The 19,757-nt window shown below is 48.5% G+C and overlaps 1 protein-coding gene across 3 annotated transcripts in view; it reads left to right on the top strand.

Annotated features, from left to right (window-relative positions):
* LOC129834421 (CD276 antigen-like) overlaps positions 1-19,757 on the top strand; it is a 92,012-nt gene that overhangs the window by 10,790 nt on the left and 61,465 nt on the right. For all 3 annotated transcript variants that reach the window (XM_055899388.1, XM_055899389.1, XM_055899387.1), the window contains exons 3-4: positions 10,091-10,441; positions 14,756-15,052. In XM_055899388.1, coding sequence (XP_055755363.1) covers positions 10,091-10,441; positions 14,756-15,052 — 648 coding nt within the window. The remainder of the gene's footprint in view (positions 1-10,090; positions 10,442-14,755; positions 15,053-19,757) is intronic.

Raw genomic sequence — 19,757 nt, 5'->3', positions numbered from 1 at the left:
GCAAGTCGGTTAGGACATCTACTTTGTGCATGACACAAGTCATTTTTCCAACAATTGTTTACAGACAGATAATTTCACTTATAATTCACTGTATCACAATTCCAGTGGGTCAGAAGTTTACATACACTAAGTTGACTGTGCCCTTAAACAGCTTGGAAAATTCCAGAAAATTATGTCATGGCTTCAGAAGCTTCTGATAGGCTAATTGACATCATTTGAGTCAATTGGAGGTGTATCTGTGGATATATTTCAAGGCCTACCTTCAAGGCCTACAATCAAAAGAAATCAGTCAAGACCTCAGAAAAAAGTCTGGTTCATCCTTGGGAGCAACTTCCAAATGCCTGAAGGTACCACGTTCATTTGTACAAACAATAGTACGGAAGTATAAACACCATGGAACCACACAGCCGTCATACCGCTCAGGAAGGAGACGCGTTCTGTCTCCTAGAGATGAACATACTTTGGTGCGAAAAGTGCAAATCAATCCCAGAACAACAGCAAAGGACCTTGTGAAGATGCTGGAGGAAACAGGTACAAAAGTATCTATATCCACAGTAAAACGAGTCCTATATCGACATAACCTGAAAGGCCGCTCAGCAAAGAAGAAGCCACTGCTCCAAAACTGCATAAAAAAGCCAGACTACGGTTTGCAACTGCACATGGGGACAAAGATCATACTTTATGGAGAAATGTCCTCTGGTCTGATGAAACATAAATATAATTGTTTGGCCATAGTGACCATCGTTATGTTTGGAGAAAAAAGTGGGAGGCTTGCAAACCGAAGAAAACCATCCCAACCGTGAAGCACAGGGGTAGCAGCATCATGTTGTGGGGGTGCTTTGCTGCAGGAGGGACTGGTGCACTTCACAAAATAGATGGCATCATGAGGCAGGAGAATTTATGTGGATATATTGAAGCAACATCTCAAGACATCAGTCAGGAAGTTAAAGCTTGGTCGCAAATGGGTCTTCTAAATGGACAATGACCCCAAGCATACTTCCAAAGTTGTGGCAAAATGGCTTAAGGACAACAAAGTCAAGGTATTGGAGTGGCCATCAGAAAGCCCTGACCTCAATCCTATAGAAAATTTGTGGGCAGAACTGAAAAAGCTTGTGCAAGCAAGGAGGCATACAAACCCGACTCAGTTACACCAGCTCTGTCAGGAGGAATGGGCCAAAATGCACCCAACTTATTGTGTGAAGCTTGTGGAAGGCTACTCGAAACATTTGACCCAAGTTAAACAATTTAAAGGCAATGCTACCAAATTCTTATTGAGTGTATGTAGACTTCTGACCCACTGGGAATGTGATGAAAGAAATAAAAGCTGTAATAAATCATTCTCTCTACTATTATTCTGACATTTCACGTTCTTAAAATAAAGTGGTGATCCCAACTGACCTAAGACAGGGAATTTCTACTAGGATTAAATGTCAGGAATTGTGAAAACCTGAGTTTAAATGTATTTGGCTAAGGTGTATGTAAACTTCTGACTTCAACTGTACATTACATAAACTGACCAGATTAATCCAGGTGAAAGCTATGATCCCTTACTGATGCCACTTGTTTAATCCACTTCAATCAGTGTAGATGAAGGGGAGGAGACAGGTTAAAGAGGGATTTTTAATTCTTGAGACATTTGAGACATGGATTGACACAAGAGTGCATTTGAATGGAGTATGGTAGTAGGTACCAGGCGCACCGGGTTGTGTCAAGAACTGCAATGTTGCTGGGTTTTTCACGCTCAACAGTTTCCTGTGTGTATCAATAATAGTCCACCACTCAAAGGACATCCAGACAACTTGATACAACTGTGGGAAGCATTGGAGTCAACATGGGCCAGCATCCCTGTGGAACACTTTCAACACCTTATAGAGTCCATGCCCCGACGAATTGGGAAACAAGGTGTCCCTAATGTTTGGTATACTCCATGTACTTTTAATGCACTAGACTAGTAGCAGTACTCTCAGTGGGGTTGCTCTAAGTTAACAGGCAAGCAACAGCAGCAACACCAGCACAGTAAGTAGGCTTAGCATCCAGGCTCCATAAGCAGCATTAGCAGCTGAGAGGCAGTAGAGCCAGTAGTGTAAAGCAGAAGCATTAACAGGATGCTGTCTGGCTAATTGCTTGTTGTCATGCTCTCTGTTCTGTCAGCACTGCCACCAGCCTGCCAGGCCTCTGCCATTTGCTGCTGGTTGCGCCCACCTGCCCGCTCTTAGCATCTCCACGTTAAAAGGGAAATTGTATTCATGCAAATGCAAAAATGGCAAGCTGACCTGGATTCAGTTTTAATGACGAGAGCTGGGAGGTAGTTCTAATTAATTAGCATAATTGAATAGATCACATCTAGTGTGGCAGTCAGAGAGCGGCAGACATTATGGCAAGGCCCTGAAGCGTGTAAATAGCCTGCTCACGCCCGCATCTCTGGTGTACCCTTTGAGGTCTGCTAACTAGGAATGCCCTCTCCCTGTCTTCCTTTTCTCTTCACAGCAATTGATTCTGTAGAGAGAGGACGTTTTGGCCCGCACAGAAATTCAATTTAGGGTTATTACCCCGTATCAGTGATGTTCTTACTAATTTGATTGTGGCCAGTGAAGTATCCTTTTAAAAACAATCGAGGACAGGCTCGACAAAGATTGCTTTCTCTGCGATGCATACATAATGCCCAGTCAGTCTACTAGCAGGTTGGCTACTGCACTGAGCTGCTGGCCCCTCCCTCTCTCTCCCCGCTCACTCTGCACTGTCGCCTAGCCATTTAAACAGAGTGCATTACCCATCAAGCACCTCATGATTATTTGAACAAGTCCTAAAAAAGCTGTCTTGTGGGATCGCTTAAACATTGATGCGGGTAACGATCCACCACCACCGCTCTGATCTGTGCCTGGAAAGCAGCATCATTGCTTGGTGCTGAGGAAGAAGCTTCCCTGCCTGACATACAGAGAGAGGAGACACTTACCTACAGGTTGTTTCCACGGTTAGCGGGTGCTTCCACAGTTACAGGGCCCTGAGTGAGGTCACTATGTCTCAGGAGAACCAGGGTCGGGTGTTGCCACGGTTACGGGGCCCTGACTCAGGTCACTGTGTCTCCGGAGAGGCTGGGCTAGGTGTTGCCATGGTTACATGGTCCTGAGTGAGGTCACTGTGTCTCAGGAGGAGACGGGCTCAAGGTACCATCCAGACACATAGCCCCAGCCCCTGACCCTTTAATAACCCCTTAACCCTCAGCATTAATGCAGACATCCACTGCTCCCTGACCCCTTCATAAGGCAGAACAGAATTGCAGCCTGAGATTTGAGCAAGGGTTCTACCCTCCCAGACATGGCTTTGGTTATTACCAGGGCCAGCAGGTGTCAAACACTTGTCTATCTGAGGGATTAGAACCCAAACCTTTGCCACCTCTACAATAATACAGTTTGATCAACTTAGCTTGGCTTTTCTGTAATCGTATGCATAGCGTATAGGCTCACCTTAACCCCAGTCATTTGGATTAAGCTGCACAAACTCAAATCCACCTCACCCCCCCTCCTGCTGGGATGGATTTGCTCCTATGGCTCGCTCCTCATACTCATCCCAGGTTGTGTTCTCTCTCTTCTCTCTCAGGCAGGTGATGGAGGAAGGTTAGGCTTGTCCTTCTCTCTCAGGCAGGTGGTGGAGGAAGGTTAGGCTTGTCCTTCTCTCTCAGGCAGGTGGTGGAGGAAGGTTAGGCTTGTCCTTCTCTCTCAGGCAGGTGGTGGAGGAAGGTTAGGCTTGTCCTTCTCTCTCAGGCAGGTGGTGGAGGAAGGTTAGGCTTGTCCTTCTCTCTCAGGCAGGTGGTGGAGGAAGGTTAGGCTTGTCCTTCTCTCTCAGGCAGGTGGTGGAGGAAGGTTAGGCTTGTCCTTCTCTCTCAGGCAGGTGGTGGAGGAAGGTTAGGCTTGTCCTTCTCTCTCAGGCAGGTGGTGGAGGAAGGTTAGGCTTGTCCTTATCTCCCAGGCAGCTCCTCTGCAACTGCCCCCCCATTATCTGCCTGTCAGAGCCCATTAACAGCTTATTGACGGGATATGAGACCAGCTCCCCCTGATAAAGCACCCGTCCGCCATGTTTGTGGAGAGAAGAAGATGGAGAGAGCATAAACAACAAATGAGAGCGGGAGAGAGAGGGAGAAAGAGAGATAGACAGACAGAGTCAGGAGAAAGGAAGTGTGGTGCATCTTGATTTATTACGTTGCTGAAAATAAGCAACCTGAGCTCCTGTCTGCTCCACTAGCTATCTGCGCCTCACATATCTCTCACAGACAGAGATGGCTTTCACTCTATGATGACTGTAGCCCAGATATGGAGAGACAGTGTTAAATTGGTAAATGTCATGAGTGACCCCATTATTCAAGGCTCAGAGACCTACATAATCCCCTCCATTTTGTGTCTCTCTTTCAGGGGCGGAGGAAAGGCTCAGGTTTAGAATCGATTCTCTATGTGTCGTGAGGGAAAATTCCCAGCAGTGTTAAGCTGACCATGTCTAAACTACCACTACATCTCTCAATGTATTCCAGATGTTGCTTTTGTGTTCCCCTGGACGTATGCGAAAGGTTTTGGGCTTGGAAACGCTTTGAAGAAAGGCTTTAGTTGGCGTGTTTGAGCAACGACATTGACTGAAAGAATAGCTGTTGTGAAAGGCCACTAAGCATCTGTGAACTTCCTGTTCGTTAGATATTCAGGTGGGTCATTCGTGCAAAGACCAACATGTCTGGAGCTGCAGTATTTTTGACCACCCGATGGGGGCATTATTGCCACAGTTTTTGAAGCAACTCACTACTTAGCCAGACAGAACACTAACTACACTGCCTGTGTGTGTTTACTTAGTTAAGTCAATATTACCGCCGCAATTTGCCTTCCAGTGTATGTGTGTCTGTGCACTCTTATCATGGCTGTTCCTTTATGCCGTGTTCGACAAACATGTGTACCTAACGTCTTCTAATGAACAGTACTACTGGTAGCTCTGCCGTCTGTTATCGAGCAGGGGTAATTTAACCTGTGTGTAGGGTGCCTATTGGCCTAGTGGGTGATGTTCACTGTTATTAAGCACAGTTCATTTGAAGCCGAGTTCTATTCTGTGTTTGTTATTGGAGAAACAGTTATGAACCAGGGTTATTGCATCAGGAGCTGGAGGGAGATGGAAGCTGTGGTCTTATTGAAGCCCTTGTGTTTAACAGCCCAGGTTATTAAAGGGATCCGGTTATGACAGGTTTAGGTATTTCTGTTTAGGGTTGTGTCCCACTGACCAGGGTCAGCTGAATGGCAATGCAACATCAACACTGAATGTGTAGGCTATGTGTTGCATTCTCCTAGATGTGGATACGGGGGTACATTCTATTGAACTGAGTGAATTCAACTTTAGTGATCGCAAGCAGAGTGAGATGTTATGTGTTTGTGCGTGCCTGCGTGTAGGTGTGTATGTAAGGTGTCACTGAACACGGTGATTGGGACCTGTCTGTTGTGTAGCAGTACTATGACAGTGGATATTGTAGTGTCAGAATGCCCTGTGTCTCAGACTGGCTCTCACAGTGCTGTGGAGCTGTCAGGAGCCAGGACTGAGCTGAATAACAATGCCCTCTGCTTGTGGATGTGTGTGTGTGTGTGTGTGTGTGTGTGTGTGTGTGTGTGTGTGTGTGTGTGTGTGTGTGTGTGTGTGTGTGTGTGTGTGTGTGTGTGTGTGTGCATGGGTGCGTGCGTATGTGTGTGCCTGCATTTGCCTGGTTGTGTGTGTGCGTGCGTGTGTGCATGGGTGCGTCTGGAGGACGGAGGTGAGATGTCACTGCCGCTGTGGCTAAGGAATTTGTTTACCAAGAGCCGTGTTGTGTCACCTTGTCAGCTGCCTATGTATGAAGCCTGTGGTTCTCCTCCCAGCCCCTGTCAGCCTGCTGCCTGCCATGCTGCTTCACACTCAGCAGGCCCCTCAGCCCCTCTGCTCCACTCATCTGTATATATTAGCTTAGCACTAGCTGGGGCTAATCTGTACTAGCAGGGATATCCGTGCAGCGAACCATTCATCTAAGCTCACAAGTTCAGGGTGGCTCTCGAGTAGGGCTGGGAATTGCCGGGGACCTCACGATACGATATTATCTCGATACTTAGCTGCCGATACAAAATGTATTGCGACTCTCACAATTCTATATGTATTGCAATTCAATACTGTAATTTTATTATAATTCCATGGTCCAAACATTTTGCTCACCATATGTCTGCTGCAGAGGGATGAGAGAGAGCCATGTGAAAAATAGTTTTGAAATAAAAGTGCTGAAAACACTATTATCCTGATATGAATCTGTATAGATTCCCCCCACCCCCATCACTACTCTTAAGTCTGCATCTGTACTGGTGAGTTTAGCACTAGGCTAGACAGGCCCCAGTGACAGCATCACTGTTTTGTTGAGTTGAGGAAGGGGTTGAAGAGACAGCCCAGGGATTACGGGAGCGGAGGGCATGAGGGGAGTGAGCGATGTAAATATTCGACAGGGCCATTGCTAGCTTGCCCTCCCTCCCTCCCTCCCTCCCTCCCTCCCTCCCTCCCTCCCTCCCTCCCTCCCTCCCTCCCTCCCTGCAGCCTGCCTCTCCCTCCCTGCTGCCTGCCTGCCTCCCTCCCTTCCCCCCTGCCTGCCTCTCCCTCCCTGCTGCCTGCCTGCCTCCCTCCCTTCCCCCCTGCCTGCCTCTCCCTCCCTGCTGCCCGCCTCCCTCCCTTCCCCCCTGCCTCCCTCCCTCTCTGCTGCCTGCCTCCCTCCCTCCCTGCAGCCTGCCTCTCCCTCCCTGCTGCCTGCCTCCCTCCCTTCCCTCCTGCCTGCCTGCCTGCCTGCCTCCCTCTCTGCTGCCTGCCTGCCTGCCTCCCTCCCTCCCTTCCCCCCTGCCTGCCTCCCTGCCTGCCTGTCTGCCTCCCTGCCTGCCTGTCTGCCTCCCTGCCTGCCTGCCTGCCTGCCTCCCTCCCTGCTGCCTGTCTGCCGCCCTGCCTGCCTCCCCCCCTGCTGCCTGTCTGCCTCCCTCCCCGCCTGTCTGCCTCCCTCCCTGTCTGCCTCCCTCCCTGCCTGCCTCCCTGCCTGCCTGTCTGCCTCCCTCCCTGCTGCCTGTCTGCCTCCCTCTCTGCTGCCTGTCTGCCTCCCTCCCTCCCTGCCTGCCTGCCTGCCTGCCTGCCTCCCTCCCTGCTGCCTGTCTGCCTCCCTCCCTGATGCCTCCCTCCCTGCCTGTCTGCCTCCCTCTCTGCTCCCTGCCTGCCTGCCTCCCTCCCTGCTGCCTGTCTGCCTCCCTCCCTGCCTGTCTGCCACCCTCTCTGCTGCCTGTCTGCCTCCCTCCCTGCTGCCTGTTTGCCTCCCTCCATGCCTCTTTCTCCCTGCCTGCCTCTTCCTCCCTGCCTGCCTTACTCTTCCTCCCTTCTTGCCTCCCTCCCTGCCTGCCTCTCTCCCTGCCTGCCACTGTCTTCCTGCTTGCCTGCCTGCCTGCCTGCCTGCCTGTCTGTCTGTCTGTCTGTCTGTCTGTCTGTCTGTCTGTCTCTGTCTGCCTGTCTGTCTGTCTGTCTGTCTGTCTGTCTCTGTCTGTCTCTGTCTGTCTGTCTGTCTGTCTGTCTGTCTCTGTCTGTCTGTCTCTGTCTGTCTGTCTGTCTGTCTGTCTGTCTGTCTGCCTGCGTATCTGTCTGCGTGGTTGCCTCCCTCCCTGTCTGCCTCCCTGCCTGCGTGTCTGCCTGCGTGGCGCTCCGCTCTGAGGGAAGGGAGTCTGAGGTAAGAGTGCCAGCCAGTGCTCACGGGGCTTTAATGAGTTTATTTCATGTCGGCTGTGAAAGTGCACGGCTCTGTCTCTCTCACAGGCACTCAAACAGAGCCGGGCCCATAAACACAAAGTGCAGGGTGTAAATCTGCCCTGCTGTCCCCTCCCTCCACCACTCTCTACTCTGAGCATCTCTTTATCGCCTCTCAGGGGCCGGGGAGAGCCCTTAGCCCTCCTCCCTCAAACAGGGAGACACCACCTCTCACAATACACTTTTTCAACCACAACCCCCTAGACCAAAGGAGTTATCACAAATACTACAGTATGTTGTTGTGTTTGTTGGAGATATCTAGAGGTTAAAAGCAGAAACAATACCAGTTTGCCCCCTCCGTGTTTCACCTCTGAAGGAATAGGACATCAGATGCTTACTCACAGTTTCCATGACGTCAGAGCTAACAGCCCCTCCCCTTTGGGTGCAGTGAAGTGGATGTGAAACGTTGTGCTGCTGCTCTCGGTCTGTCTGTGTATGTTTGTCAGTGTGTTAACATGCTGCCCCAATGTCCTGCTGGACACTCACCAGACTGGCACCAAGAAGAGGGTCACTGGTTAGAGAAGGTGGGAGAAAGAGATCGAAGGAGAGAGGGATGAGTACTTATCTCTTCCCTGACTTGGGCCCTGTCCTGAGTTAGGGGATTAGCTATGGGCTGCAGTGCTCTCCCCTCCTGGCTTGTTTCCTGATATTATCTTTAAGTGCACGCTCAAAGCTGCCCTCTCACTCTCCTTCCTCTCCCCTCTCTTCCATCATGTTCCCCCTCTCTGCCCTCTCTCCTCATCTCTCCCCTCTCCCATTCTCTCCCCCTACCTCCCTCTCACCTCTCTCTCCCTCCTCTCTCTCCTCTGAACCCATTGTAGTGAGTCATTCCGGTCTGCTCTGGGAGTGATCTAATTGCTGTGTCTCCTCCCTCCTCTGTGTGCATGCCTCTGTGGGGACCGTCACTTCCGCTCCAGTCCTACCAAAGTGCCTGTTGCCTATTCATGAACCCAGAAAGCACTACAAAAACACACACGCCCACAAACTAGTAGACCGTTAGTCTGGTAGACTGCCATACAGCCCTACAATAAACCCTGCTACTGTAATGTTATGCCATGATTACTGGATTGGATTGTCGACTGTGCTGTGGCACAGCAGAGGAAGTGTAGTCACATTATGGGGCTATAGAAAAACATCCCACCACTGTGTTGTCAGTAAATTAAAAAGCTGCTTTGTGATTTTCACAGGGGTTGGGAGGAACTGTAGTGCATCACCTAGAATGACATTCTTGTGTTTGTTAGTTACTGGGGCTTGTTGTTCTTCTGTTTAATTGGTTTTCTGGATGTGGTGGATGGTATATTTTTGGATGTTGAGGTGTTGGCAAATTGTCTATTTTGCCCTGTTTTCCTCTGGTCTGTAGTTACATGAATTTCCAGCAGGTGGCAGTGTGCCTATAGATTAGCAGGGGGATATTGGTGAATGTGTGGTCCCCTGGGAGGTTTGGCAATGTGTCTACCAAAATATCTTTGCCTTGACTGAGCGTCCTCATCTACGGATTACACTTGGATGAAAGTGTTGTTTGTTTGTTGTTTGATAATTGGGAAATCAATTGTTACACCTCAATCACAACTATTTCATGCAGAAGTGTGTGATTGTTATTAAATCTGAAAGACATGAGTACAGAAGAGGTTCTCATAATGAATAGCAGCAGTCGAGTACAGGATGCATCACACTAGATTCAGGGCGATTTCAGGGGTTGGAATGGCTTTTTCTGTCCTGATGTTCATCACACAATCAGACCTGGAGACAGGAATAAATTGTGAATGGTTTAGCTGTAGCCTCCTCTCTCTGTGGTGTCTGAGATGGCTACTAAGCTAGAATGATTATGCAAAGCCTGCTTTTGGCTGCAGAGAGGACATGGGAGGGGAGGAGAGGAGAGAAGAGAAGAGGAAAGGAAAGGAAAGGAAAAGAAAGGAGAGAAGAGGAGAGAAGAGTCCAGTCTAGACAAGCAATGTGGAGATCAGATGCCTTAGGGAGGGTTTCCGCTTTAAAACAAAACAAATCACACTCACCATTGAGCAGCTTAGCCCCGTGTTGTGTTGAGGGAGACAGTACACTCTAGAGAGAGATGGAGAGCGTTCTTTCTCACCAGACAGACCACTGTCTAGATTATTAACTCACCACTGTCTCCAAGTGGATATTTAGGAGCTACATCTTTATTGCAGTTCATTCATCTCCCTAAAGCTTATTTCGACATCTCTCTCCACTACACGGCTAAACACACAGGTCTATGTTTTCTGTTATTGACATACTCGCTCTCTCTCCTCTCTCTCCTATCTAGCTGTCCTAGAAGTGCAAGTCCCAGAGCTGCCAGTGGTTGCGCTGTACGGCATGGACACCACCCTCAACTGTTCCTTCAGCCACGCCTCTCCCTTCAACCTGTCTGACCTCAGTGTCTTCTGGCAGCTGACGGATACCAAGCGCAGCGTGCACAGCTACTGGGCCAGCCAGGACCAGCTGGCAGACCAGGGAGAGCGCTACGCCAACCGCACCAGCCTGTACCCCTCCCAACTGGACGCGGGCAACACCTCGCTCCTCCTGAGGGGGGTCCGGGTGGCCGACGAGGGTAGCTACACCTGCTTCGTCAGGGTGGAGGCCTACGGTAGTGCAGCCCTACTGCTCCAGGTGGCAGGTGAGTCTGTTCATTTATTACCTTTATTCAACTAGGTAAGTCATTGAGAACACATTCTCTTTTAAGTTTTACAATAACAACTTCAGACTGGGAAAGCTGAACCATTTATTTATTTTTATTTCACCTTTATTTAACCAGGTAGGCCAGATGAGAACAAGTTCTCATTTACAACTGCGACCTGGCCAAGATAGAGCAAAGCAGTGCGACACAAACAACAACACAGAGTTACACATGGAATAAACAAACATACAGTCAATAACACAATGTAAAAGTATATACAGTGTGTGCAAATAAGGCAATACATAGGCTATAGTCGCGAAATAATTACAATTTAGCTGTAACGATCGTCTTCGGGAGAAAGAGAGGAGGACCAAAGCGCAGCGTGGTAAGTGTTCATGATGATGTTTTTAATTACACTCAGAACACTAAACAAAACAATAAACGATGTGAACAAACGAAACAGTACCGTGTGGCGACAAACACTGACACGGAAGACAAATACCCCCAAACCAAAAGACAAAACAGGCTACCTAAATATGGTTCTCAATCAGAGACAACGACTAACACCTGCCTCTGATTGAGAACCATATCAGGCCAAACACAGAAACAGACAAACTAGACATACAACATAGAATGCCCACTCAGATCACACCCTGACCAAACAAAACAAATAAACATACAAAGCAAACTATGGTCAGGGCGTGACATTAGCAATTAAACACTGGAGTGATAGATGTGCAGAAGATGAATGTACAAGTAGAGATACTGGGTTGCAAAGGAGCAAAAAAATTAATAACAGTATGGGGATGAGGTAGTTGGATGGACTATTTACAGATGGGCTATGCACAGGTGCAGTGATCTGTGATCTGCTCTGACAACTGGTACTTAAAGTTAGAGAGGGAGATATGAGTCTATGCTTGGCCTGCAGCTGCCACATCTTTCTCGATACATCTTTCCTCGAATCCTGTCTCAAAACACATTGGAGAAGAGGGTCAGATGATGAGGATCTTGGTTTGTCTCCTCCAATACGGTTGAGAAGGAGGTGAGGAGAAGGAGACACCGGAAGGGCTTCACATACAGGAAGTAGAGTCCCCTCTTTAACCTTTTACTGCAGTGGAATAAATCAGGGTCACACAGAGTGTTTCTTGGTAGTCTTAAACAAATATATTTTTAAACAAAATATACACCTCTCACTCATGGTTATGGGCTTAAAAAAAGAAGATACCTGTATCATGTCAGATATAGAGTTCAAATGTATTACATTTTGAGTTTGCATCCCAATATTACACTTTATATACAGTCGTGGCCAAAAGTTTTGAGAATGACACAAATATGAATTTTCACAAAGTCTGCTGCCTCAGTTTGTATGATGGCAATTTGCATATACTACAGAATGTTAAGAAGAGTGATGAATTGCAATTAATTGCAAAGTCCCTCATTTGCCATGCAAATTAACTGAATCCCCATAAAACATTTCCACTGCATTTCAGCCCTGCCACAAAAGGACCAGCTGACATCATGTCAGTGATTCTCTCGTTAACACAGGTGTGAGTGTTGTTGAGGACTAGGCTGGAGATCACTCTGTCATGCTGATTGAGTTCAAATAACAGACTGGAAGCTTCAAAAGGAGGGTGGTGCTTGGAATCATTGTTCTTCCTCTGCAACCATGGTTACCTGCAAGGAAACACGTGCCGGCATCATTGCTTTGCACAAAAAGGGCTTCACAGGCAAGGATATTGCTGCCAGTAAGATTGCACCAAAATCAACAAATTATCGGATCATCAAGAACTTCAAGGAGAGCGGTTCAATTGTTGTGAAGAAGGCTTCAGGGCGCCCAAGAAAGTCCAGCAAGCGCCAGGACCGTCTCCTAAAGTTGATTCAGCTGCGGGATCGGGGCACCACCAGTACAGAGCTTGCTCAGGAATGGCAGCAGGCAGGTGTGAGTGCATCTGCACGCACAGTGAGGCGAAGACTTTTGGAGTATGGCCTGGTGTCAAGAAGTGCAGCAAAGAAGCCACTTCTCTCCAGGAAAAACACCAGGGACAGACTGATATTCTGCAAAAGGTACAGGGATTGGACTGCTGAGGACAGGGGTAAAGTCATTTTCTCTGATGAATCCCCTTTGATTGTTTGGGGCATCCGGAAAAAGCTTTTCCGGAGAAGACAAGGTGAACGCTACCATCAGTCCTGTGTCATGCCAACAGTAAAGCATCCTGAGACCATTCATGTGTGGGGTTGCTTCTCAGCCAAGGGAGTGGGCTCTAAGAACACAGCCATGAATAAAGAATGGTACCAACACATCCTCCGAGAGGAACTCCTCCCAACCATCCAGGAACAGTTTGGTGACGAACAATGCCTTTTCCAGCATGATGGAGCACCTTGCCATAAGGCAAAAGTGATAACTAAGTGGCCCAGGCAACAAAACATAGATATTTTGGGTCCATGGCCAGGAAACCCACAGACCTCTTAATCCCATTGAGAACTTGTGGTCAATCCTCAAGAGGCGGGTGGACAAAGAAAGCCCCACAAATTCTGACAAACTCCAAGCATTGATTATGCAAGAATGGGCTGCCATCAGTCAGGATGTGGCCCAGAAGTTAATTGACAGCATGCCAGGGCGGATTGCAGAGGTCTTGAAAAAGAAGGGTCAACACTGCAAATATTGACTCTTTGCATCAACTTCATGTAATTGTCAATTAAAGCCTTTGACACTTATGAAATGCTTGTAATTATACTACAGTATTCCATAGTAACATCTGACAAAAATATCTAAAGACACTGAAGCAGCAAACTTTGTGGAAATTAATATTTGTGTCATTCTCAAAACTTTTGGCCACGACTGTCCATCACAGAAGACTGAATTATAACAAACCGGTTTAACATAGAAATACAGGATTTTCCTTTTTTTGGATTTTTTATTCATGTTTATCAATTATGAAATAATTCCACCCATTAGGCCACTAGAGGGCAATTTGGTCACACATCACAGGCCCTTCTTTGATAATCATGCGAGACCTTTAGGATCGATGCCTAACACAACACAGAAATTGGTCATAAAACACTTAGTTCCGTCAGGGATGCACAATAACATGTTTGGTCGATACTTCCTGATTGTGGTCCTCTGGTTGTGGTCAATCACTGGCTTTGATTATTAGTTCCTGACAAGATTGATTGTTACTAGCAGCTCGGTGATGAAGGTGGTTGTTCCAACAGAGGACTATCATCACAACTGAGTGCACATTTATTTATAATTATTCTTTATGACTTCACACACAGTGTTGGTGAACTCCTCCCTCCCTCACCACTAATTTCCATGTTTTGCAGTTAAATTGGGCCTTTCCTGTCTAAGGATGTATGTGCATTAAGCAGCGCTAACGTTCGACAGTTTTCCTCTTGGTTGGCTAGTCTGGGTAGAGAAAGGGGGAAAATGACACAGTAGCTCAAACAGTGACAAATTGGCCCCTTTTCATGCATTCGATTCATAGATGTATTATTTTTAGCTGGCATTTACAGTTAACATCATAGAGCTCCCTTCCCACAGTGCTCTGAGAAAATGACGGGTCTCTGTGGAAATCTGCCTGTCAGTCAAATGGATAGCCAGGGAGGTTAGTGGCAGGCTGACATTCCGTCTTAGTGCTGAGAGAGAGCTAGAGAGCCCACTTTTCAAAAGGCAACTCGCATGAAGTTATTTAATCTCCTTCTTCTCCCTCCCTGTCCTCCCCATTGTTTGCTGTGTTATGATTGGCTCAGGGAATACAGCCTCCTCTCTCTGCCCGCCGCCTCTCTGGTTGTGTTTTAGCTCAGGGGATTGGAGAGCAGTGAATTCATTCCAGGCTGAGGATTCACCCCCCTCACCTCCTCACCGCCCGCCCCCTCCTGCCAAACCCCTGAACAGAGCACAGCAGTCCCAAATTCTCGGAGCCGTGCCTATTTCCCCCAGGCCCCACATCCGGGCCGGGCCAAGCTGTGGTGGTTGCGTTGTATTGTGAGGCGGCTTGGCTCAGAGCCGTGGCTCTATCCAGGGAGGAGAAGAAGGAGGACAGAGAGGAGCACCAGGATATGCTGCAGATGATGTCTCTGGGATCTTAAGCTTGATGTTATGCTAAGCTCCCTAAATGTAATTAACAATTTAATGGGAATCATGTCAAACAGTTCCCAGGGTGTCCCTCACTGCTGATAATCTGACTAAAACTCTGTATATCTCTGCTCCCCCCTACACCTTCAGCCCCCTACTCAGAGTTTCTGGTGACTTGGCTAAAACTCTGTGTGTGTCTGTTCTTGTCCCCTCCTCTCTCCCCCTCTCTCCCCCCTCAGCCCCCTATTCCAAGCCTCTGGTGACCCTGGAGCCGGACTCTAACCTGCGGCCGGGTGACAAGGTGGCGCTGACCTGCGTGGCGTACGGTGGCTACCCTGAGGCTGACGTACTGTGGCAGGACGGGGGCGGGCACAACCTGACGGACAACGTCACCACCTCCCTGGTGGCCAATGAGGAGGGGCTGTTCAGCATGCGCAGTGTCCTGACTGTCACCCTGGAGCCCAATAGCACCTACAGCTGCAGACTGACCAACCCATTATCGGGCGAGGACGGCCACGCCTCCGTCACTATCACAGGTGTGTGTGTCTATGTGTGTGTCTATGTGAATCTGTGTGTCTGTGTTCCCCATTGCTGTCTGTCTTCCCTGACAAAGGCCCTAGCCTCTGGAAAGTAAACAGGCTACCATTCAGAGACTTCCCACAGTGTTTTAATGTTGCCAGTTCAGGATAATCTTGTTTTCAGTCACACAGGAGCACGGCTGCCTATTAAAGTCTTGCATGCATTTGTAAATCAATCCGTCAGTCAAATGTTATGCCTTGAATATTCAGCTGTTCAGAGCTCCACAGAACTGAAGGGAAATAATGAAATGTTCAATTATGCTCCAATAAGCCTAACCATCAGTTTCCGCACATCGTTAAATCACATCAGTTGGTAATTATTTCCCAGATGATTCCTATGAAACTAAAATAACTACTCATCTGACATTTGGTAATGCTAGAAGGTGATAAAGGATATACAGTAATATTACAGCTAAGTGGAAGTAATGGTGGTGCAGCAGCTGTACAGCCTACAGAGTAGACTCCTAGCGCTAGCCTGCCACTCCACTGAAGCTACAGCCAATGTCTGCCAACCAGGAAGTGGGTCAATATGTTTATATTGCTCTTTTTGGGTGAGTGGTGTAATCTCTTCCTGGGCTGTGTGGGTAGTAGCCTTGTGTGGTGGCACTGGGGTCTTCTTTGTCCCATCCCCAGCCCCCGACCCCATTTCCCCTGGCTGCCTTACTGGTGTACGTGATGTTTAGCGTGTGGAGTGTTTAGTGTGTCTGACGGGCCAAGGCTGGCTCTCTAAATGGGAGCAGGGCTGTGTGAAATGGCTCATAAATAAGAAGAGGTGGCCGGGACCTGCTGGAGCAGAGCTAGGGAGGGGGAGGTCACCCTACGCCCGGGTCAGGGAGTGTGTGTGTGTGTGTGTGTGTGTGTGTGTGTGTGTGTGTGTGTGTGTGTGTGTGTGTGTGTGTGTGTGTGTGTGTGTGTGTGTGTGTGTGTGTGTGTGTGTGTGTGTGTGTGTGTGTGTGTGTCAGGTCAGTGAGTGCTGCTCCGCTGGGCTGGGAAATGACTGCTGTTTCCGTGCTGCTGGGGCCGGCAGGGCCCTGAGCCTGATGGCCTATTCCACAGCTCCACACTCTACAGTCATGACAGGGCCTCTGGTGTATTACAATGTTGCTAAATCCACAGTAGGAAGAGACATGACATGAAGGAGTAAACAAGTGTTGCTGTTAAGCTCACAGTACGATTACTGTTCACATGTTGCAGTAGACTTTAGAAAAGTGGAACTACTAGAGACAATTGCATCCTGTGGTTTTAGTAAAGGACATAGATATGCGTATATGCTATCTGTTTTATAGAGAACGTAAGGCTGATTAGGTGCCTGTCTAAGGCATTCTAGATGTTGCCTCAGGCGGTGAACTGGTTCAGATCATGGTGTTATTTCAGTGGTCCAGATCTATAGAGGGGATGGGAAGATGGAGGTGAATCCTGTCAGAGCAGAGGAGGAAATGGACATAGGAGCGATGATCTGAAGCAGTATGAAGGGATCGAGAACTAGGTATGGTTGTGATCTTCGTCAGTCGGTGTGTCAAGGAAGAGTTCCTCTCAGACTGAGCAGTTGTTCCTCATCCAACCCGAAACCCAGCAGAGCACCTGTTCTGTTAGACTAGTGGAAAGCCTTTGTTCTCCAAAGAGAGACAGTTTGTGCCGAGCGCAGAAAACCGCTGATAACGAAAAGGGATCTGTTCAGCTCGGTGGAAATAAAGGAATTACCCACGCTCTGAAGCTGTCCTAGAGAAAAACCAGGCTAGGCTACGGAGAATAACAGAGGCAACCTATGAAAGAGAATAGACCAGCCAAGAAGAAAGAGAGGCCGAGGGATGAGAGAGAGATTGAGACATGGAGAGAGAGAGAGAGATGGAGAGAGAGAGAGAGATGGAGAGAGAGAGAGAGAGAGATGGAGAGAGAGAGAGAGAGAGAGAGAGAGAGAGAGAGATGGAGAGAGAGAGAGAGAGATGGAGAGAGAGAGAGAGAGAGAGAGAGAGAGAGAGAGAGAGATGGAGAGAGAGAGAGAGATGGAGAGAGAGAGAGAGATGGAGAGAGAGAGAGAGAGAGATTGAGAGAGATTGAGACATGGAGAGAGAGAGATGGAGAGAGAGAGAGAGAGAGAGATTGAGAGAGATTGAGACATGGAGAGAGAGAGATGGAGAGAGAGAGAGAGAGAGAGAGAGATGGAGAGAGAGAGAGAGATGGAGAGAGAGAGAGAGAGAGAAAGGATGGAACAAACCCAGAGACAAAGCTGCAAAGCTTTTGATTAAAGCCATGGAGTGGCCAGGATCTGATCGCTCTGGGGCTAGTTGGAGAATATTAATTTATCTTACTCTAACCAGCACAGCTTGATGATGGCCTAACTTGTTAGTAAACAAGTGGCAGATTTATTTTGGTGTGCCGGGATACAAGGGGCTTGTTTGATATGAAAATGTATTTGCATTTGTTTACAACAGCTGCTGTATGCTTAACAACTTCTGTAATTAATTTTGACCTAGCAGAACTGTTCTGAGTGTGTGCCCAGCAGAGTTTATATAGTAAATATACTGGATAATCACAGCACTGCACCCACCGCACACCAGACTGAGGCAGGCTGAGGATCCTATTATAGGGAGGGGTGAAATCTGCTTAAGATTCCAAATGGACTATTCCCCACCCAATAGGGGAGGGAGGGAGGGAGGGAGGGAGGGAGGGAGGGAGAACAAGCACATAAAAATGTCACACTTTCCTCAATCTCTGATTGAAAATTACAATAGTAATACAACTCTCCCTCTGGGAAAATAAATAGTTTGACAAGGTTAATTTGGAGAAAATGAACCCCTAACTGCACGGGAACAGTGTGTGGGGCGCGTGTGAAGCCATGTGTTGAGACGGTATGGGTTAAGAAGTTATGCTTGTGAACCATGACATCATCATTAGCTCCACTGTCAATAGTAGTACCTCCCCCATGACACAACACCTGCCTGGCTAAATACTACATACACAATACTGCCATTTACAACTGAAATATCTCAGTGCAGGTTAGAAGAGGTCATGTCAGGCTTGAGCCCTAAATGACCGTATCATGTGTTGGTTCAACAGCTGTTGGGAGAGAGACAACAATGTGTGTTGGTAGTAGGATATTGATGGATGCAGCAGCAGGATACAGTAGGATCCAACTTGGAACAGACACAAAGAGATGCCTGGCATCCAGCGTCTATGGACGATGACAAGAGGCAGCAGCTGCAGCAGCCCTTGTATGAACCCAGGCAGGTTGCCTCCCTCCTCAGCCTCCTCTCTGCCTCCTCAGCCCCCTCTCCCTCCTCTCCCTCCTCAGCCTCCTCTCTGCCCCCTCAGCCTCCTCTCCCTCCTCAGCCTCCTCTCCCTCCTCAGCCTCCTCTCTCCCTCCTCAGCCTCATCTCCCTCCTCAGCCTCCTCTCCCTCCTCAGCCTCCTCTCCCTCCTCAACCTCCTCTCTCCCTCCTCAACCTCCTCTCTCCCTCCTCAGCCACCTCAGCCTCCTCTCCCTCCTCAGCCACCTCAGCCTCCTCTCCCTCCTCTCCCTCCTTTGCCTCCTCTCCCTCCTCTTCCTCCTCTGCCTCCCCAGCCTGCTTGGCTATACTACCATCCTCCTGGCCGAAAGCAGCACAGGCAGTTTGAGCAGCTCAGTCTCAGACTAAATCCCACCTCTGCTCCCCCTCCCCCTCCCTGCCCACCCTCTCGGCCACTTTGCTATCCTCAAAAAATAATAATGCCCTTTGAGCTTTATGGACATGCTGTCTGTCTAATATCATTTTTACCGCTGCTGGCAGAATGCAGAGCTTTAGATCCCTACTGTGGGAGATGAGAGATGAGAGATGGCTGTGGTGGCGGTGGGGGCTTTAGGCCTGTCACTGCCCAGGCCCTCTGTCTCTCTGCTCAGCGGATGAGAGCACCATTGTCTCTTCGTCTGACTCCACTGCTGGCACAGCACTTGCAGCTCCCAGCAGCAGGATAAGATCGAGATAGACAGGACAGAGGGAAAGGGGGAGTGAGGGTTGTGCTGATGACAGAGAATGAGATGGAGACGAGAGCAGAGAGTGTTTGCTAAGCTCTGAGCCGTGGCACCAGGGCCTGACAGGCAGGCAGGGAGATTGAGTCACTGACAGGGAGGGAGGGACTAACACTCTCAACTTGACTTTTTCCCCCTACTAACTGAAAAAAATGTACTTACTATGACTGAGATATGTGGCTGTCCCACCTAGCTATCTTAAGATGAATGCACTTACTCTAAGTTGCTCTGCATAAGAAAGTCTGCTAAATGACTCAAATGTAAAGGTATTGTAAATGGATGGAGTGAGGGAGACAGAGGCAGAGAGGGTGACAGAGGGAGATCGCCCAAGCTGTGCTGCTGAGCTCGTCCAATCTGCTTTGCTCCATCAACTTCATGGGAGGCCTCATCCCCTGCTCCGAAAGGGCCAACTCACTCCACCAGATTTACAGTACATTGCTCTCTCTCCATGCCCCCCCCTCACTGTTTCTCTCTCTTGCTCTCTCTCTCTCTCTTGCGCTCTCCATGTTTTTCTCTCTCTCTCAGCCTCTCCCTCTATCTACCCCCACTCTCTCTCTTTCTCTCTCTATCTCTCTCTCTCACTGTCTCTCCCTGTTTTTCTCTCTTTCATGTTCTCTCTCTCTCCCTGTTTCTCTCTCCTCCTCTCTCTCAAACACAC

This window comes from Salvelinus fontinalis, chromosome 35, assembly GCF_029448725.1.
Source record: "Salvelinus fontinalis isolate EN_2023a chromosome 35, ASM2944872v1, whole genome shotgun sequence".
Classification (NCBI taxonomy): Eukaryota; Metazoa; Chordata; class Actinopteri; order Salmoniformes; family Salmonidae; genus Salvelinus; species Salvelinus fontinalis.
Note: the sequence above shows the minus strand (reverse complement) of the source record. Positions and strands in the feature narration are given on the sequence as shown.